The sequence below is a fragment of the Loxodonta africana genome, chromosome X (genome assembly GCF_030014295.1).
Source record: "Loxodonta africana isolate mLoxAfr1 chromosome X, mLoxAfr1.hap2, whole genome shotgun sequence".
NCBI lineage: Eukaryota > Metazoa > Chordata > Mammalia > Proboscidea > Elephantidae > Loxodonta > Loxodonta africana.
This window is the reverse complement of record NC_087369.1, coordinates 80,112,323-80,134,872: the sequence shown is the minus strand read 5'-3', so window position 1 is coordinate 80,134,872 and position 22,550 is coordinate 80,112,323. Positions and strand designations below refer to the sequence as shown.

Genomic DNA, 22,550 nt, shown 5'->3' with positions numbered 1-22,550 from the left:
AATTACTGGTGATTGGAATGCCAAAGTTGGAAACAAAGAAGAAGGATCCATAGCTGGAAAATATGGCCTTGGTGATAGAAACAATGCTGGAGATCGAATGGTAGAATTTTGCAAGAGCAACAACTTCTTCATTGCAAATACCTTCTTTCACCAACATAAATGGCAACTGTACACATGGATCTTACCAGATGGAACACACAGAAATCAAATTGACTACATCTGTGGAAAGAGACGATGGAAAAGCTCAATATCATCAGTCAGAACAAGTCCAGGGGCCGACTGTGGAACAGACCATCAATTGCTCATATGCAAGTTCAAACTGAAACTGAAGAAAATCAGAGCAAGTCCACAAGAGCCAAAATATGACCTTGAGTATATCCCACCTGAATTTAGAGACCATCTGAAGAATAGACTTGACACATTGAACGCTAGTGACCAAAGACCAGACAAGCTGTGGAATGACATCAAGGACATCATCCATGAAGAAAGCAAGAGGTCATTGAAAAGACAGGAAAGAAAGAAAAGATCAAGATGGATGTCAGAGGAGACTCTGAAACTTGCTTTCGAACATCGAGCAGCTAAAGCAAAAGGAAGAATTGATGAAGTAAAAGAACTTAACAGAAGATTTCAAATGTATGCTGAGCAAATAATATGAGAAGCTGGACTATATGAAGAAGAATGGGGCATCAGGATTGGAGGAAGACTCATTTACAACCTGCATTATGCAGATGACACAACCTTGCTTGCTGAAAGTGAAGAGGACTTGAAGCACTTACTGATGAAGATCAAAGACCACAGCCTTCAGTATGGATTACATCTCAACATAAAGAAAACAAAAATCCTCACACCTGGACCAATGAACAACATCATGATAAAGGGAGAAAAGATTGAAGTTGTCAAGGATTTCATTTTACTTGGATCCACGATCAATAGCCATGGAAGCAGCAGTCAAGAAATCAAAAGATGTATTGCATTGGGTAAATCTGCTGCAAAGGACCACTTTAAAGTGTTGACGAGCAAAGATGTCACCTTGAAGACAAAGGTGTGCCTCACCCAAGCCATGGTATTTTCAATCGCATCATATGCATGTGAAAGCTGGACAATGAATAAGGAAGACCGAAGAAGAACTGACGCCTTTCAATTGTGGTGTTGGTGATATTGACTGCCAAAAGAATGAACAAGTCTGTCTTGGAAGAAGCACAACCAGAATGCTCCTTAGAAGCAAGGATGGCGAGACTGTGTCTTGCATACTTTGAACATGTTGTCAGGAGGGATAAGTCCCTGGAGAAGGACATCGTGCTTGGTAGAGTACAGGGTCAGCGGAAACGATGAAGATCCTCAACAAGGTGGATTGACACAGTAGCTGTAACAACATGCTCAAGCATAACAATGATTGTAAGGATGGCTTAGGACCGGGCAGTTTTTCTTTCTGTTGTGCATAGGTTTGCTATGAGTTGGATGCAACTTGATGGCACCTAACAACAACAAGAACAACGGCTAATGATCGTGAGCATTTCCTCAAGTATCTGTTAGGTACGTGAATGTCTTCTTTAGTGCAGTGTCTGTTCATATGTTTTTCCCATTTTTTAATTGGGTTCTTTGTCTTTTTGTAATTGAGTTTTTGCAGTACCATGTAGATTATAGAGGTCGGGTGCTGATCAGAAATGTCATAGCTAAAAACTTTTTCCCGGTTTGTAGGTAGTCTTTTTACTCTTTTCGTGAAGTTTTGGGATGAGCTTAGGTGTTTGGTTTTTAGGACTTGCCAGTTATTTTATTTTTCTTCTGCATTGATAGTAATGTCTTGTATATGGTTTTTTATTTATTGATAGTAATGTCTTGTATACTGTTTATGCCATGTATTAGGGCTCCTAACCTTGTCCCTCTTTTTTCTTCCATGATCTTTATCGTTTTAGATTTTATATTTAGGTCTTTGATCCATTTTGAGCTCATTTTTTGTGCATGGATTGAGGTACGGGTCTTGTTTCATTTTTTTGCAGATGGATATCCAGTTATGCCAGCACCATTTGTTAAAAAGACTGTCTTTTCCCCATTTAACTGCTTTGGGGCCTTTGTCAAATATCAGCTGCTCGTATGTGGATGGATTTATATCTGGGTTCTCAATTCTGTTCCACTGGTCTATGTGCCTGTTATTGTACCAATACCAGGCTGTTTTGACTACTGTGGCTATATAATAGGTTCTGAAATCAGGTAGAGTGAGGCCTCCCACTTTCTTCTTCTTTTTCAGTAATGCTTTGCTTATCCGAGGCTTCTTTCCCTTCCATATGAAGTTGGTGATTTGTTTCTCTATCACCTTAAAAAATGACATTGGAATTTGGATCGGAAGTGCATTGTATGTATAGATGGCTTTTGGTAGAATAGACATTTTTACTATGTTAAGTCTTCCTATCCATGAGCAAGGTATGTTTTTCCACTTAAGTAGGTCCTTTTTAATTTCTTGTAGTAGAGCTTTGTAGTTTTCTTTGTGTAGGTCTTTTACATCCTTGGTAAGATTTATTCCTAATAAAATTTTTTTTTTAATTTTATCTTCTTGGGGGCTACTGTGAATGGTATTGATTTAGTTATTTCCTCTTCTATGTTCTTTTTGTTGATGTAGAGGAATCCAAGTCATTTTTGTATGTTTATCTTATAACCTGAGACTTTGCCAAACTCTTCTATTAGTTTCAGTAGTTTTCTGGTGGATTCGTTGGGGTTTTCTGTGTATAAGATCATGTCATCTGCAAATAGAGATAATTTTACTTCCTCTTTGCCAGTCTGGATACACTTTATTTCTTTGTCTAGCCTAATTGCCCTGGCTAGGACTTCTAGCACAATGTTGAATAAGAGCGGTGATAAAGGGCATCCTTGTCTGGTTCCCATTCTCAAGGGAAATGCCTTCAGGCTCTCTCCATTTAGAGTGATGTTGGCTGTTGGCTTTGCATAGATGCCCTTTATTATGTTGAGGAATTTTCCTTCAATTCCTATTTTGGTAAGAGTTTTTATCATAAAAGGGTGTTGGACTTTGTCAAATGCCTTTTCTGCATCAGTTGATAAGATCATGTGGTTTTTATCTTTTGTTTTATTTATGTGGTGGATTACATTAATGGTTTTTCTAATATTAAACCAGCCTTGCATAAAACATACCTGGTATAAATCCCACTTGGTCGTGGTGAATTATTTTTTTGATATGTTGTTGAATTCTATTGGCTAGAATTTTGTTGAGGATTTTTGCATCTGTGTTCATGAGGGATATAGGTCTGTAATTTTCTTTTTTTGTAATGTCTTTACCGGGTTTTGGTATCAGGGAGATGGTGGCTTCATAGAATGAGTTGGGTAGTATTCCGTCATTTTCTATGCTTTGAAGTACCTTTAGTAGTAGTGGTGTTAACTCTTCTCTGAAAGTTTGGTAGAACTCTGCAGTGAAGCTGTCCGGGCCAGGGCTTTTTTTTTGTTGGGAGTTTTTTGATTACCGTTTCAATCTCTTTTTTTGTTATGGGTCTATTTAGTTGTTCTACTTCTGAATGTGTTAGTTTAGGTAGGTAGTGTTTTTCCAGGAATTCATCCATTTCTTCTAGGTTTGCAAATTTGTTAGAGTATAATTTTTCGTAATAATCTGATATGATTCTTTTAATTTCAGTTGGGTCTATTGTGATGTGGCCCATCTCGTTTCTTATTCGGGTTATTTATTTCCTTTCCTGTATTTCTTTAGTCAGTCTAGCCAATGGTTTATGAATTTTGTTAATTTTTTCAAAGAACCAGCTTTTGGCTTTGTTAATTCTTTCAATTGTTTTTCTGTTCTCTAATTCATTTAGTTCGGCTCTAATTTTTATTATTTGTTTTCTTCTGGTGCCTGATGGATTCTTCTGTTGCTCAGTTTCTATTTGTTCAAGTTGTAGGGACAGTTCTCTGATTTTGGCTCTTTCTTCTTTTTGTATGTGTGCATTTATCGATATAAATTGGCCTCTGAGCACTGCTTTTGCTGTGTCCCAGAGGTTTTGATAGGAAGTATTTTCATTCTCGTTGCATTCTATGAATTTCCTTATTCCCTCCTTGATGTCTTTTATAACCCAGTCTTTTTACAGGAGGGTATTGTTCATTTTCCAAGTATTTGATTTCTTTTCCCTAGTTTTTCTGTTATTGATCTCTAGTTTTATTGCCTTGTGGTCTGAGAAGATGCTTTGTAATATTTCGATGTTTTGGATTCTGCAAAGGTTTGTTTCATGACCTAATATGTGGTCTATTCTAGAGAATGTTCCATGTGCGCTAGGAAAAAAAGTTTACTTTGCAGCAGTTGGGTGGAGAGTTCTGTATAAGTCAATGAGGTCAAGTTGGTTGATTGTTGTAATTAGGTCTTCCGTGTCTCTATTGAGCTTCTTACTGGATGTCCTGTCCTTCTCTGAAAGTGGTGTGTTGAAGTCTGCTACTATAATTGTGTAGGTGTCTATCTCACTTTTCAGTTCTGTTAAAATTTGATTTATGTATCTTGCAACCCTGTCATTGGGTGCATAAATATTTAATATGGTGATATCTTCCTGGTCAATTGTCCCTTTTATCATTATGTACTGTCCTTCTTTATCCTTTGTGGTGGATTTAAATCTAAAGTCTATTTTGTCAGAAATTAATATTGCTACTCCTCTTCTTTTTTGCTTATTGTTTGCTTGATATATTTTTTTCCATCCTTTGAGTTTTAGTTTGTTTGTGTCTCTAAGTCTTAGATGTGTCTCTTGTAGGCAGCATATAGATGGATCGTGTTTCTTTATCCAGTCCGAGACTCTCTGTCTCTTTATTGGTGCATTTAGTCCATTTACATTCAGCGTAATTATAGATAAATAAGTGTTTAGTGTTGTCATTTTGATGCCTTTTTATGTGTGTTGTTGACAATTTCATTTTTTCACTTACTTTTTTGTGCTGAGACGTTTTTCTTAGTAAATTGTGAGATCCTCATTTTCATAGTGTTTGACTTTATGTTTGTTGAGTCGTTACGTTTTTCTTGGCTTTTATCTTGAGTTATGGAGTTGTTATACCTCTTTGTGGTTACCTTAATATTTACCCCTATTTTTCTAAGTAAAAACCTAACTTGTATTGTCCTATATCGCCTTGTATCCCTCTCCATATGGCAGTTCTATGCCACCTGTATTTAGTCCCTCTTTTTGATTATTGTGATCTTTTACATATTGACTTCAATGATTCCCTGTTATGAGCATTTTTTTAAATTAATCTTAATTTGTTTTTGTGATTTCCCTATTTGAGTTGATATCAGGATGTTCTGTTTTGTGACCTTGTGTTGTGCTGGTATCTGATATTATTGTTTTCTGACCAAACAATATCCTTTAGTATTTCTTGTAGCTTTGGTTTGGTTTTTGCAAATTCTCTAAGCTCGTGTTTATCTATAAATATCTTAATTTCGCCTTCATATTTCAGAGAGAGTTTTGGTGGATATATGATCCTTGGCTGGCAGTTTTTCTCCTTCAGTGCTGTGTATATGTCATCCCATTGCCTTCTTGCCTGCCTGGTTTCTGCTGAGTAGTCTGAACTTATTCTTATTGATTCTCCCTTGAAGGAGACCTTTCTTTTCTCCCTGGCTGCTTTTAAAATTTTCTCTTTATCTCTGGTTTTGGCAAGTTTGATGATAATATGTCTTGGTGTTTTTCTTTTTGGATCAATCTTAAATGGGGTTCGATGAGCATCTTGGTTAGATATCCTTTCATCTTTCATGATGTCAGGGAAATTTTCTGTCAGGAGATGTTCAACTATTTTCTCTGTGTTTTCTGTCCTCCCTCCCTGTTCTGGGACTCCAATCACGTGCAAGTTATCTTTCTTGATAGAGTCCCACATGATTCTTAGGGTTTCTTCATTTTTTTAAATTCTTTTATCTGATTTTTTTTCAGCTATGTTGGTGTTGATTCCCTGGTCCTCCAGATTTCCCAGTCTGCATTCTAATTGCTCGAGTCTGCTCCTCTGACTTCCTATTGCATTGTCTAATTCTGTAATTTTATTGTTAATGTTTTGGATTTCTACATGCTGTCTCTCTATGGATTCTTGCAACTTATTAATTTTTCCACTATGTTCTTGAATAATCTTTTTGAGTTCTTCAACTGTTTTATCAGTGTGTTCCTTGGCTTTTTCTGCAGTTTGCCTTATTTTGTTTCTGAGGTCATCCCTGATGTCTTGAAGCATTCTGTAAATTAGTTTTTTTATATTCTGTATCTGATAATTCCAGGATTGTATCTTCATTTGGAAAAGATTTTGATTCTTTTGTTTGGGGGGTTGTAGAAGCTGTCATAGTCTGCTTCTTTATGTGGTTTGATATCCACTGGTGTCTCCGAGCCATCACTAAGGTATAAAAAAGTGGTTTATTCTGTAATTGCTCACCAAGTCTTATCTTGTTTTGTTTTCTTTCAATATACGTGGATGGGCTACTAGATTGTGCTGTCTTGTTTGTTGTAGCCCTTGACTTACTTATGACCTATTACCAGCTGGTTTGGGCTGTTGCCAGATATATATGCCTGAGTCTATTCACTATTCTTGAGTAGAATCTGATTTTGGGTCATCAAGTGTGTGCTGCACCCTAATACCTATCCACCTCGAGAAGTAGTGCTGATAGTTGTGTGCACCAGATTCTATTAGCAGCTGGGGTTCACCCTCCGGGGGGGGGCAGGATGCTGACAGACTTCCCCCAAATGTCAGTGAGGTAGGTGTTTCTCTATTCCTGTAGCACCTTGGTGGGAGGGCACTGCAGTTGTACCTTAGGCCCCCAATGCAAGTACCTCTACTGATTGGTAGGTGTCACCCTCCTTAGACCCCTAAAGCAAGAGGCTAGGTGGTCTGGAGGGAGCTTCAGCCCTCAGTTCCCTGTTGTGGGTCAGTTATGGCTCTGTTGAATAAGCAGAGATATCAGACCTGGGAAACTTGTTTTTCCAGAAAATCCGCTGACTGGGATGCTGGCTCCAGGCTCTGAAAACAGTTGCTGCTTCCCCTTATTTGTTCGTTCTCTGTCTCTAAATCTGTGTTTGTTGTTCAGTGTTCGTGGATTGTTATGTATGTGATCGATTCACTTGTTTTTCCGAGTCTTTGTTGCAAGAGGGATCCGAGGTAGCGTCTACCTAGTCCGCCATCTTGGCCCCGCCTCCTAGAATAGTCATTTTTATAATGTGAAGTCTTCCTATACATAAGCAAGGTATGTTTTTCCACTTATGTAGGTCTCTTTGTTTCTTGCAGAGGTGTTTTGTAGTTTTCTTTGTTTAAGTCTTTTACTTCTCTGGTATGATTTATTCCCAAGCATTTTATCTTCTTGGTTGCTACTGGAAATCGTTTCCCCTTCATTGTTGTTTTTGTTGGTGTATAGGAATCCAGCTGATTTTTTGTGTTTGTTTTGTATCCCGCTCCTCTGCTGAACTCTTCTGTTAGTTTCAGTAGTTTTCTTGAGGGGAATAGATATTTTTAAATAGATACTTTCATTAATCTTAGTCCTTCTTCGTAAATAAGTTTTATGAGGACGGAAATTTTTTTCTGTTTTGCTCACTGGTGTACCTCTAATTCCTAGAATAGTGCCTAGTATATACTAGATGCTCTGTTGTTGTTGTGTGCTATTGAGCCAATTCTGACTCCTAGCAACCCTATAGGACAGAGTAAAACTGTCCCACAGGGCTTCCAAGGAAAGGCTGGTGGATTCGAACTGTTGACCTTTCAGTTAGCAGCTGAACTCTTAACCACTGTGCCACCAAGGCTCCATAGGGTTTCCAAGGAGAATCTGGTCAATTTGAACTGCCAACCTTTTGGTTAGCAGCCAAGCTCTTAACCAGTACGGTACCAATATATGCTTAGTAAATAATTATTGAATGCATAAATGAATGAATTAAGCAGTATTGGGATTTAAAGCACTTTTTGTCATTAATTTCATAAAAAGCTGCAGATATCTTAAAGGATATTTTAGCGTTTTGTTGTTATAAGTTTGTTACTATTTTTTATTCCCTTCTCCCCGAGGAAGTAGTATTTAATGTAAGTACAGTTAAAGGGATTGTGAGAACAGAGACTAAAATACTGAATAAAAAATCTCAGTACACAAAAATATTTATCAAAAGTTTTATATTCCATTTTCCTCTGTACAAGTTCATTTGCAGGCCTGTGCAGCAAGTGGCTGTGAGTTGCATTGTTTCAGTACAGCTATGTAAGTGGTATAGCCTTGTGTAAGCCTATGGGATGGGGCATGTAATAAGATGTTTCTGCAGAAGAGATTTTCAAGAATGCATTTAAATACTTCTGGATTCTTCCCAGACTCATGATACCAGGACCATTCTTTACTTTAGATTCATATATATAGTAGATCTTATGTGCTCAGACATGCATATTGAACTGCTTTCTGCATATACTGTAACTCAAAGGGAAACTTTTTGAAGCAAGATGGATAACTTGCCTCAGATCTTGGATTCAAAATTGAGGATCTCCTTCCATAGTCTTATTCGGGTTAACGTATAAAAGACGGAGGTGGAGCCAACATGGCACTATAGACAGAAGCACCATGCTGTCCCTCTGCAGCAAAGACCTGAAGAACTAAGTAAAACAAATACAAACATCAATCCTGGAACCCTGAGTACCAATTGAGGGAACAAAGAACTCAGTCAAGCACTGAATGGAATAAAAAACTGACAGAGAGCAGAGAATGGAGAGAACTATGAAGTGGAGTTTCCATACCAGCTAATATGGCCGGATTCACCTTCTTGGACTACAGCCACCAAAGAACGCAGACAGGGAGTATAGGAAGGCAACTTCATGGAGCTCCTAGCAGGAGACAGAGCACCTAGTAACCAGAGATACATGCTTTCCCACCCCACACCCTTCTTCCCTGTTCGAGGCCTCTGCTGCTTGCCAATGGGCCACGGTTGCTTGGCTGGAGAGACACTAGCTCACTGCTACTGGAGTCTGCCTTGCCCCAATCATATTGATTTTTTTTTGCTTTTTTGTTGTTGTTTTTGTGTCTCCCTTCCTTCCTTTCCTTTCTACTGCCCAGCTAACCCTATGTGCCATTCCCTTTCCTTCTTGATGGGCTGTGATTTTTTTATTTGTTTGCTTTGCTTTTTTTTCGTGTGTGCATGTGTGTGGTTTTTTTGTTTTTCAGATTTTTTTGTGTGGCTTTTTTTGTTGCTTCTCTATCTCTCCCTTTTCTTGCCTTTCCTTTTTTCCCACCCAGCTAGCACTGTGTGTCATGCTCTCCCTTTCTTCACAGGCTGTGATTTTTTTTTTGTTTTGTTTGCTTTGTTCTTTGTGGGGGGAGGGAGATTTTTTTTTTTTGGTGTTCTTTTTTGGGGTTTTTTGCTGCGTCTCTCTCTCTCCTTTCCTTTCTCCTGCCCAGCTAGCCCTGTGTGCCATCTCCTCCCCTTTTTGATGGGCTATGATTTTTTGGTTTGTTTCCTTCTGTTTTTCTGTTTCTTCTCTCTTTCTCCTTTCCTTTCTCCTGCCCACCCAGCCCTGTGCACAGCCCCTAACACTTCTGGATGGGCCTGTGTCACAGCTCAGTTGGAATATCACTGCACTCAGCCTCCCTGGGTCTGCGCGGCTGTCAGTGACAGGCTCCCTCAGGGCCTTTTAATTAATTAGTTATTTTTTGTTGTTGTTATTGTTTCTTCTCTCTCTCTCCTTTCCTTTCTTTCCTTTCTCCCATCCCCAAGCTCCATGTGCCCCCCCCCCCAGCTTCTTGTAGGTTGTGCTGTACCGCTTGACTAGAGAGCCACCAGCACAGGACCTCCCTGGGTCTGCCCTGCCCCCACCATCCAAATCTTACAGCACCACCGTTGTATTTACTTTTTTTCATTTCATTTTTTTCCTTTTACATGTTTTGCCTTTGTTTCTCTCTCTTCTTTCACCCACCCACTTAACTCCACACATGACATCCTCTCCTTTCCCTCCTACCTGTCTCCACCTTGCACCAAGTGCCATGTCCCTGATTGGTACCAATGTGGTACCTTGGACCTTGCCCTGCACTGCTCCCCAGCCTGCCCCATCCCCCCAGATTGTACTGCAAACTACCCATCCCTGCCCACCACCCTCGCTGGATCTGTCTTGCTGCATTGTAGCTGAGTGACCGGCCCTGCCCACCTGGACAAGGTGGTGAGAAGTATCGTGTCCACAGGTGAACAAGCAACAAAACACACCAGGCCTGCCTGCCCAGACGTAACCAAATAAAACAAAAAATCAGGACAAAACAATCAAATCTACAGTCAATAGAGGAAAAAAAAATTCCTGAATGTCCCAGAGACAGCAGACAATATCAAAACACATTAAAAAAACAAGAGAGGATAGCTCCAGAAGGTGATCAAAATAAAACACCAGATGACCTTCTGCTAGAAGAAAAGGCACTGGAACTACCTGATAGGGAATTCAGAACTCTAATGTTCACGGTTCTCCAACAGATGAAGGAAAATGTAGACAAAAATAAGGAAAAATAGACACAATGCTGAAAAAATACAGACAAAATCATGGAAAGGAGAGACAAAACAATGGAAGAAATCAGGAAAATGATACAGGAACAAAATGTCAAAATAAACAACTAGAAATCATACAAATGAAGCAGTTAGAAATCCAAGAGATAAACAACAAGATTTCAGAAACGGACAGTGTAATAGAAGGTTTGGGGAACAAATTTGAAACAGTGGAGGGCAGTATCAGCAAAATTGAAGACAAATCCTTGGATACCACTTTGAGGAAAAATCAAAGAATGAAGTAAAATGAAGAAACCCTGAGAATGACATGGGATATAATCCAAAGCAAAAATTTGCATGTGATTGGAGTTCCAGAACGGGGAGAAAATGGAAAACACAGAGAGGATCATTGAAGATTTGCTGACAGAAAACTGCCCTAATATCATGAAAGACAAGAAGCCAACTATCCAAGAAGAAGCTCAATGAGCCCAATATAGGGTAGACCCCAAAAGAAAAACAGTAAGACATATCATAATCACACACACTAAAACCAAAGACAAAGGAAGAATCCTGAGAGCAGCTTGAGAAAAACGAAAAGTCACATCCAGAGGGGAAACAATAAGACTAAGTTCTGATTAATTGGCAGAATCCATGCAGGCAAGAAGGCAATAGAATGACATATATAAAATCTTGAAAGAAAAAAACTGCCAACCAAGAATGATATATACTGCAAAACTCTCACTCAAATATGATAGTAATATTAAGACATTTCCAGATAAACAGAAATTAAAGGAACATGTTAAAACGAAACCAAACTTACAAGAATTATTAAAGGGAGTCCTTTGGTTAGAGAACCAGCAACATCAGAAAACAACCTGAATTTAGCACATAAGACTGTTACCAGCCAGATATCACCCTAGGTAATGAACTCCCAATGACAACATAAAATCAAAAAATTTACAATGGAGAACAAGAGATGTCAATCTGTAAATGACAACAATGTCAGAGTAATAAAAGAGGGAATAAATGGTGTTAGTATGGAACTTTCAAATGGAGAGGAAGTCAATGCATTATCAAGTAATTAAAAAAATCACTAAAAAAGACTCCTTTTTTCATATTTGCATCTTTTATCTGAAGTAGTTTTTTTTCCTCCCATCATTAGCTTCATTTTCTTTTTTTTAATTGTGTTTTAGGTAAAGGTTTGCAGATCAAATTAGTTTCTCATTAAACAATTAATACACTTATTGTTTTGTGACATTGTTTGCTGCCATGGATTGAATTATGTCCCCCCAAAAATGTGTGTATCAACTTGGTTAGGCCATGCTTCCCAGTATTGTGTGGTTGTCCTCCATTTTGTGATTGTAATTTTATGTTAAGAGGATTAGGGTGGGATTGTAATACTACCCTTGATCCAATATAAAGGGAGTTTCCCTGAGGTGTGGCCTGCACCACCTTTTATCTCCTAAGAAATAAATGGAAAGAAGCAAGCAGAGAGTTGGGGACCTCATATCACCAAGAAAGCAGCGCCAGGAGCAGAGCATGTCTTTTTGAACACCAGGTTCCTGCACCTGAGAAGCTCCTTGAACAGGGGAAGATTGAGGGGAAGGGCCTTTCTCCAGAGCTGACTGAGAGAGAAACCTTTCCCCTAGAGCCGATGCCCTGAATTTGAACTTGTAACCTACTAGACTGTGAGAAAATAAATTTCTCTTTGTTAAAGCCACCCACTTGTGTTATTTCTGTTATGGCAGGACTAGATGAATAAGACAGTTGCCAACCCCATGATGTGTCAGCAGTCTCCCCTTCTTGACCTTGGGTTCCCTTTTACCAGCTTTCCAGTCCCCTCTTGCTTTCTCATCTTTGTCCCTGGTCTGGTGTTCTTATATAGTCTCAATTTGTTTTATGGGCTTGCCTAATCTTTGGTTGAAATGTAAACCTCGGGAATGACTTCAGTACTGAGTTAAAAAGGTGTCTGGGGCCTATACTCTTGGGTTTTCTCCAGTCTCTGTCAGACCAGTAAGTCTGGTCTTTTTTAGTGAGGTAGAATTTTGTTCTACATTTTTCTCCAGCTCTGTAAAAGACTCCTTTTTTAAAAGGCTTAAACTCATGGGTATAATCAGATTCTGGATAGATAATTTCTATAAATACTTAGGGGAATATTTGAATAAGTTAGTAGAATTCAAAATTTTTTTCTATTATTACATTGCCCATTATGTCAAGAGGTAAAAATTCTGTAAAACATGGCATGGATACAGGGACTGAGATGCTGACTAACTCTTAAAAGAGTATTTTTCTATGGCAACAGTCACATACTTGTTCCTGCTTTCATCTCACTGGTAATTTATATAAAGAAAAAAGCTTGTTATTATCAAAGTGGGCCCATTAAACCAATTATTTCTGAGTAAGCCTTATCACTGCTGGATAGTACTTTGGACAAATTTCAGAACTTTAGAATTTTTAAAAAGTCTTAATTTTGAAAATAACCATTCATTTTTTTCTCTCAATGGTTATTCTTTTTTCTTTTTATTATACTCCCAGCTCTAACAGCTTTTACTGGATCTGGAAACTTATAGCCATTTTTTAGCTTGTGCTTTTGATTGGGTTTCTCATTTCCTGCTACAAAGGGCCTCTCAAGTTATATTAATAATGTGCTGTACTACTTTCCATATATAAAGAAAGTCCCAACCTGAGTGTTTTTTAACTCCTCTTTGCGTCAGTGGGTTTTTTGGTTTTAGATAAATTGAGAGGTTTTGATAAGGAAGCGTGGGTTATTTGATGTGCAGAAGACTTAATGTATGTCTTAAAGACTCTGAAGTGTTACAGATTTTTTTATTTAACTTTAAGAAAATCATGAGTCTGACTCACTTTTTTAATGTGTATTTTGCAGACAGGATATCTTCATATTCTGTGCTACAACTTTGGAGTGGAAACTCACAATCAGGATAAATATGAAGAAAGTTCTTTTTGGCTTAGGTAATATAAACAAAAAATGCATGTAAATTCAGAAATTTTATCATAGAGGTCAGTTAATAATTACTATAGCATGCTTTGACAGCTTAAACCTTCTCTTGACTTTGAAAGCCAACAAGCTAAATTTACTCCTTTAACATGTATTTTTTATTATTCTTATGTGTTGCCAGTTGATAGAAATATATATTTTATTCTTCCTATAACATATGGCCATATTCACCCCACTTCCTATGTTGTATTTTTATCAGGAGTGTGGGCAAATTTTTTGGTTAATTTGGTACTTATTGCTGTCTACCAACCCCATAGTATAAAGGAGGAGTGGGAGTACTATCAGCTTGGATTAGTCTTAGAGGAATTTTTGGGCAAAAAATTGAATGACACAGAAAGCATCAAAAGAAGATGGAAGGAATATACAGAGTCACTGTACCAAAAAGAATTGGTCAACATTCAGCCATTTCAGAAGGTAGCATATGATCAAGAACAGATCGTACTGAAGAAGTATAGGCTGTACTGAAGGACTGGCAAAACACAAGGCTCCAGGAATTGATGGAATACCAATTGAGGTACCTCAACAAACACTGCGAGTGGACATGCAACACAAAACATGCAACACTGGAAGTGTAACTCATCTATGTGAAGAAATTTAGAAGACATCTACTTGGCTGACCAATTGGAAGGGATCTATATTTGTGTGCATTCCAAAGAAAGATGATCAAGCAGAATTCGGAAATTATCAAACAATATCATTAATATCACATGGTAGCAAAATTTTGCTGAAGACAATTCAAAAATGACTGCAGCCGTACATTGTCAGGGAGCTCTCAGAAATTCAAGCCAGACTCAGACGAGGATGTGGAACAAGGGATATCATTGCTGATGTCAGATGAATCTTGGCCAAAAGCAGAGAATACCAGAAAGGTGTTTACCTATGTTTTATCACCTACACGAAGACATTTGACTGTGTGGATCTTAACAAACTGTGGATAACATTGTGAAGAATAGGAATTCCAGAACACTTTATTGTATTCATGCCGAACATGTGTATGAATCAAGAGCTGTTGTTCAAACAGAACAAGGAGGTACTTTGTGGTTTAAAATTGGGAAAGATGTGGGGCAGGAGTTCCAATTCAGATGGTGACTTAGATAGATGCATTGTAATGATCCCCTACAACAAAGTCTCAAAAAACTAAGTAAATCACACCCAAATAATGACTTTGAATATCTGAACAATGGAGTGTCAAAGAAAAAGAATGAGCACTGTTTGGAAGGGGAAATAGATCAAGATGAGCAGGTAAGTAGAGATTTGCAGATCATCCACCCTCTCCCTGCTGGCCCAGTGCAGCATGGCCATTTTGGGACAGCAGCAAGCAACATCCCTGGATGTAGAGCCCAGGAAAGCAACCTTATGGAGAGCACAGCTGGTGGCAGAGATACTGTGCAAACAACCCTGGAGAGAAACAATGAGGTGAGCAGGACTCGTCCTGGGACAGGGCAGTCCTGAAAGGGAGATGTGTGGGAGTGGCATAGCTTTAAAGCAAGAAAACCACAGAGAATTACTACTGGAGCAAAGCGAAATGGACCGAAGTGTCAGAGTCTAAGTGTAGGAGACAGAAAAAACAGGGAGTGCATATTCTTGGAGGAGCAAAGGGAAAGTACAGGAGGGTGGATATGAGCTCTAGTTCCTCTGGCTAGTGCAGAGGAGGGAGGGAGCTAGGAATTAGTGCAGGGGTTGTTTGTCAACAGCAGCACCCATCCATTTGGATAAGAGTTGATTATTGAATAGTCACCCCACAGAGTAATAGCTAGAAGCCCCCAAGAACCAGACCCATGCACACCCCTCTCCCCTCCTGTTCATGCAGGCCCTGCTCTGCCTCATCTTGCCTCTTGGTTGTGCAGACCTTCTACTCATATGTGGGCAGGCTTTGCTCCACCTCCCTTTCCTACTGGTCACAAGGGCCCTCTGCACAATGCATGCAGACCCTTATCCAACCCCTCCTGTCCTCGCATGCAGCCTATGGATGCATAAGGGAACTGCAACACCCCTTCCTCATCCCACTCACGTATGCAAGCTGTTCATGCATGCACAGAGGTCCTCTACCCTGCTCCACCTGTAGTGACACTATCTGTGCCTGCTCAGAAGGTTTGCATCACCCAACTGGGTAGCACTGCCTCTATCTGACTACATGGACAGCCTGCCCCACTCTCGAGGGGCCGCACTACATGTTTGTGTAAACACTGAGGGACTGATCTGTTCCTCAAACACCATGAAAGGGTCCTGACCACCCAACACCTTGCAACGCACAATGGGGAAGGGTCCGTATCTTGCACCTCTACACAACTTCCTAAGGGAAGACATAACATGTCTAACAACAGAGGACCCCCATGTGTGGGCCACATACCATACCCAGGTGCGAGAGGCAATCACACCCAGCCAATTGGCAGTACCAAAGTAATACTTAGAACAATATCACAAAGCAGCAAGAATTAAAATATTACAAAGTAAGGTAGATAATGTAGAGAGAGAGAAGCAGCTAAGCTGATATACCAAAACAAAACAAAAATAAGACAAACTTACAATTAATAAAGAAAAATATAAATAAATAAAATGAAGCCTTAATTCCTTTAAGACAGCAGTCAATTAAAATCATATGAAGAAACAGGAAAAGATGACTCAAGCTAATGAACAAAATAAAGAGAAAGAAAACCTCTAAGGAAGAACTGATATTGAACTACCTGAGAAAGACTTCAAAAACTTAGTATCAAGGCTTCTCAAAGAGATCAAAGAAAATACGGAAAAGACTCTAGAAGAATTCAGGAAAACAATACGTAAACAAAACGACAAATTCAATAAAGAAATAGAATCCTTAAAAAAAAAAACTAGAAATTCAGAAGCTTGACAATAAAATAAGAGAAATAAACAACTCAATGGAAGGACGCAAAAGTAGAATCGAAACAATGGAAGAAAAGAATCAGTGAAATAGAGGACAAAACCCTTGCTATCTATCACTCTGTATGAGGAACAACGGGAAAAAGATTGAATGAAGAAAGCCTATGGGTTATGTGGGACACCATCAAGAGGAATAATATATACACATTAGGAATCCCAGAAGAGGAAGAGAGGAAAAAAGTACAGAATTTTTGAAGTATTATTGGTAGAAAACTCCCCAAGTATCATGAAAGACAAGAAGATTTTCATGCAAGAAGCTCATTGAACCCCATATATGATAAGCCTCAAGAGAAAATCAATGAGACTTAACATAATCAAACTTTCCAGGTCCAAAGGCAAAGAAAGAATTTTGAGAGCAGCACGTGAAAACAAAATAATTACCTACAAAGGGGTCTCAATAAGACGAAGAACTGACTTCTCGTCAGAAACTGTGCAAGTAAAAAGGCAATGAGATGACTCATGCAAAAGTCTGAAAGAAGAACTGTCAACAAAGAATTATATATCTAAATTGTCATTCAAAAATTAGGGTGAAATGTGGACATTATCAGATAAGCAGAAATTAAGGGAATTTGTAACCTCCACACCAACCCTACAAGAAATATTAAAGGAAGTCCTTCAGCTAGAAAACCAGTAACATCATACAACAACTTGAGGTAAGGATCCATGATTGCATCACCCTGATATCTGTTAAGATATCACAACACTAATATAAACTTAAAAAATGATAACAGGGAATTCTAGATACAAAGATGTAATCAATAACACCATCTAAACTAAAGGGGGAATGAATGGTGTAGTTACAAAATTTCCATATGGTGAGGAACTCTCTTAGTTATCTAGTGCTGCTATAACAGTAATACCGTAAGTGAATGGTTTTAACAAAGAGTTTATTTCCTCACAGTAAAGTAGGCTGAAAGTCCAAATTCTGGGCGTCAGCTCCAGTGGGAAGGCTTTCTCTCTCTGTAGGCCTTCTCATCAATCTTCCCTGGACTAGGAACTTCTTTGCACAGGGACCCCAGGTCCAAAGGATGTGCTGTGCTCCCAGCACTGATTTCTTGGTGGTCTGAGGTCCCCCTGTTTCTTTGCTCACTTCTTTCTTTCATATCTCAAGAGATTGCCTCAAGACACAGTCTAATCTTGTGGATTGAGTCCTGCCTCACTACCACAACTGCTGGCCATCCTTGCTCATTAACATCATAAAGGCAGAATTTACTATGTATAGGAAAATCACACAATACCAGGAATCATAGCCCAGCTAAATTGATACACACATTTTTGGGGGGCATAATTAAACCCATGGCAGGAACTTAAGGCTATTTCAATATATAACCATTTTAAATGTAGGGCGTTAAGTGTAAACTTCATGATAATCACAAAGAAAATTAATAAAACTGCTCACCAAATGAAGAAGAAAAAGATCAAAAAAGTTCGGTAAACACAAAAAACAACGATAGTAAATGAAAGGAAAAGAAAGCCCATATACAAAAGAGCTCAGCACAGAAAGTAAAGAGGAACAAAGAAATCATTAACTCCAGAAAAAAAAAGTATAACAAAATGGCTGCAGTAATTTCTTACCTATTAATAATCACCCCGAATGGGAATGGATTAAATGCACCACTCAAGAGAGAAAGAGTGGCAGAATGAAGTAAAAAAAAAAAAAAGACCCATCAGTATGTTCTCTACAAGAGACGGACCTTAGGCACAAAGACATAAATAGGTTGAATATCAAAGAATGGGAAAAAATAACAAGCTAACGATAACCAAAGGAGAGCAGGAGTGGCAATATTCAATGAAAAACCAAACTCACTGCCGTCGAGTTGATTCCAACTCATAGCGACCCTATAGGACAGAATAGAATTGCCCCATAGGGTTTCTAAGGCTGTAAATCTTTATGGAAGCAGACTGCCACATCTTTCTCTCAGGGAGCAGCTGGTAGGTTAGAACCACTGACCTTTTGGTTAGCAGCCAAGTGCTTTGACCACTGCGCCACCAGGGCTTCTCGTGGCAGTATTAATATCTGACAAAATTTTAAGTCAAAATCCGTTATAAGAGACAAAAACATTATATAATGATAAAAGGGTTAATTCACTAAGAAGACATAATAATTATAATTACTTATGCACCTAATACCAGAGCCCCAATATTTATAAAGCAATTTCTAATAGAATTCCAAACCAACCAAACCCAGTGCCGTCAAGTCCATTCTGACTCATAGTGACCCTATAGGACAGAATAGAACTGCCCCATAGAGTTTCCAAGGAGCGCTTGGTGGATTCAAACTGCCGACCCTTTGGTTAGCAGCTGTAGCACTTAACCATCACACCACCATGGTTTCCTCTAACAGAATTAAAGAGAGTAAAAGACAGATCTACAATAATAGTAAGTGATTTTAATACACCACTTCCTATGATGGATAGAACAACTAGAAAGAAAATCAATAGATAAAGAAGACCTGAATAACACTATTATTCAACTGGACCTAACAGACATGTATAGAACACACCACTGGTTGGCAGCACAATGTACATTCTTCTCCAATTCATATGGAACATTCTCCAGAATAGACCATATTTTAGGCCACAAAGCAAACCTCAATAAATTTAAAAAGATTGATAGCATACAAAACATCTTCTATTACAGTAAAGGTATGAAACTAGAAATCAATAACTGAAAGAATAAGGAAAATAAAATAAAAACATGGGAACTAAATTACACACTTTCAAAGAATTATTGACTCAAAGAAGAAATCAAAAGCGAAATTAAATACTGAGAATCTAATGAGAATGAAAACACAACATACCAAAACCTTTGGGATGCAACCAAAGCAGTGCTTAGAGGGAAATTTGTAGCAATAAGTGCATATATTAAAAAAAAGAAGACAGATCCAAAATCAATAACAAGTCAATAACTTGAACAAATAGAAAAGGAAGAGCAAAAGAAGACCAAAGCTACCAGAAGAAAGGAAATAATAAAGATCGAGTTAGAAATAAATGAAATAGGAAACAGAAACACAGTAGCATCAACAAGACTAGATGATTCTGTGAAAGGATCAGTAAAATAGACAAACCACTAACCATATTGGCAGTGGAAAAAAATGACAAGATGCAAATAATCAAGAAATGAAATTGGAGACATTACAACAAATATGACTGAGATAAAAAGGCCGATAAAAGAATACTATGAAAAGTTGTATTCCAACAAATTTGAAAATCAAGAAGAAATGGACAAATTCCTGGAAACATACGACCTACATAAACTAACACAAATAGAGGTTGAAAATCTAAACAGATCCATTAGAAAAGAAGAGATTGAAGATGTCATCAAAAAAACTCCTAACAACAACAACAACAAAAAGCCCAGGACCAGATGGCTTCATTGGGTATTCTACCATACGTTAAGAAAAGAGTTGGCACCAATTCTACTCAACCTCTTCCAAAACATAGAAGAGGAAGGAATATTCCTTAAATCATTCTATGAAGCCAGCATCACCCTAATACCAAAGCCAGGTAAAGATCACAAAAAATTAAACTACAGACCAATATTACTCATGAATATAGATGCCAAAATTCTCAACAAAAATCTTGAAGAACAGAATTCAGCAACATATTAAGAAAATCATATGTAGGATTCGTACTAGGAATGCAAGAGTGGTTCAACATTAGAAAATCAATCAGTGTAATATACCAGATAAATAAAACCAAGATAAAGGACCACATGATCATTTCTGTTGATGCAGAAAGGTATTTTACAAAATCCAACAGCCTTCTCTGATAAAAACTCTTAGCAAAATAGGAATATAGGGAAATTCCTCAACATAATTAAGGGCAAAAATGCAAAACCAACAGCCTACATTATTCTCAATGGAAGAAGACTGAGAGCCTTCCCCCTTGAGAGGGGGAATGAGACAAGGATGCCCTTTATCATCACCTTTATTCTATATTGTACTGGAAGTCCTAGCCAGAGCAATAAGGCAATAAAGACAAATAAAGGTATCTAAATTGGTAAGGAAGAAGTACAACTATATTCACAAATGACTTGATCCTATACATAGAAAATCCCAAAGAGTCCACAAGAAAGGTACTGGATCTAATAGAAGAATTCAGAAAAATGTCCGGGTACAAGATCAACACACAAAAATCAGTTGGGTCGCTTTATACTAAGAAGGAGAATTCTGAAAAGGAAATCAAGAAAACTATACCATTTACAGTAGCCCCCCCAATGGTAAAATATCTAAGAATAAACTTAACCAGTGTTGTAAAAGACTTATACAATGAAAACTATAAAGCATTACTTCCTCCTGTTGCTATCGAGTCGATTCTGACTCATAGAGACCCTATAGGACAGATTAGAGCTGCCCCATTGGGTTCCTGAGGCATAATCTTTACGGAAACAGATTGCTATATGTTTCTCCTGTGGAGCGGCTTGTAGGTTCGAGCTGCCAAACTTTCAGTGAGCAGTTGAGCACTTATCCACTCTGACACCAAGGCTCCTTTAAACACTACTACAAGGGACTAAAAAACACCCACATAAATGGAAGGACAATTCATGGTCATGGACTGGAAGACTTAATATTGTGAAAATGTCAATACTACCCAAAGTGATCTACAGATACAGTGCAATTCCGACCTAAATTCTACAACATTCTTAACTGAAATGGAAAAAACTAATCACCAACTTTACATGAAAAGGAAAAAGCCCCGAATAGGCAAAGCAATATTGAAGAAGAACAAAGTAGGATGCTTCACATTCCCTGATCTCAAAGCATACTATAGAATTATAGCAATCAAAATGGCCAGGTACTGGTTCATTGATAGACCAGTGGAATAGAAGTGAGAACCGAGAAAGAAATCCATCCATCTATGGACAACTGATTTTCAATAAGGGTCGTAGTCCATTCAATGGAGAAAAAACAGTCTCTTTAACAAATGGTGGTGGCAAAATTGGATATCCACTTGAAGAAAAATGAAACAGGACCCATACATCACAGTATACACAGAAACTACCTCAAAATGGCTAAAATAACTAAATGTTAAACCTAAAACTATTAAGTTCTTGGGAGAAAACATAAGGAGAGAACCACAGGACCTAATTAAAAAAAAAAAGAGATTTTCAAACAACTGTAAATGCATGAAGAGCAGAAGACAAATTAGATAACTAGGAACCCCTGAACATTAAATACAATGGTGCAGTGGCTAAGAGTTTGTCTCCTAACCGAAAAGTCAGCAGTTCAAATCCACCAGCTGCTTCTTGGAAGCCCTATGGAGTGGTTCTACTCTGTCCTATAGGCTCACTATGAGTTGGGATCAGCTCAACGGCAACAGTTTTTTTATGGTTATGCTCATCAAAAGGCTTTATCGAAAGAGTAAAAAGAAAACCTACGGCCTGGAAAAAATATCTTTGGGAATGACATATTCAATAAGGGTCTAATCTCTAAAATATATAGGAAACTTCAGCAACTCAATAACAAAAAGACAAACAACCCAATTAAAAAGTGGGGAAAGGACATGAGCAAACACTTCACCAAAGGGTACATTCAAATGGCCAACAAACACATGAAAATATGCTCGAAATCACTATCCATTAAAAGCCATTAGAGGGTTGCAAATCAAAACTACAGTGAGATACTCCCTCACCCCTGCCAAAATGTCACTGATTAAAAACAAAACAAACAAACAAACAAAACCAGAAAACAACAAATGGTGGTGAGGATATGGGGAGATTGGAACCCTTATCTACTGCTGGTGGGATTGTAAAATGGTAGAACCCCTATGGAAAATGATATGGTGCTTCTTCAAAAAACTAGAAATAGAATTATATTATGAGTCAGCAATCCCACGCCTAGGTATATACCCTAGAGATCTAATTGAAGAGACACAGACACATGTACACCCACGTTCATTGCAGCATACACAGTATCCAAAAGATAGAAACACCCTGCCTGTCTCAGTTATCTAGTGCTGTTGTAACAGAAATACCAGAAATGGATGGCTTTAACAAAGAGAAATTTATTTTCTCACAGTCTAATAGGTTATAAGTCCAAATTCAGGGTATCAGCTCCAGGGGAAGGCTTTCTCTCTCCGTTGGCTCTGGAGAAAGGTCTTTGTCCTCAGTCTTCCCCCTGGTCGAGGAGCTTCTCAGGTGCAGAGACCCCGGGTCCAAAGGACACTCTCTGCTCCTGGTGCTTTGAAGGAAGGCCTGGTGATCTGCTTCTGAAAGGTCACAGC

General features: G+C 38.3%; 1 protein-coding gene across 1 annotated transcript in view; it reads left to right on the top strand.

The window, feature by feature from the left end:
* TEX11 (testis expressed 11) overlaps window positions 1-22,550 on the top strand; it is a 472,254-nt gene that overhangs the window by 92,899 nt on the left and 356,805 nt on the right. The window contains 1 exon segment of the mRNA XM_064278445.1: window positions 13,297-13,382. Within this exon segment, the coding sequence (XP_064134515.1) occupies window positions 13,297-13,382 (86 nt within the window).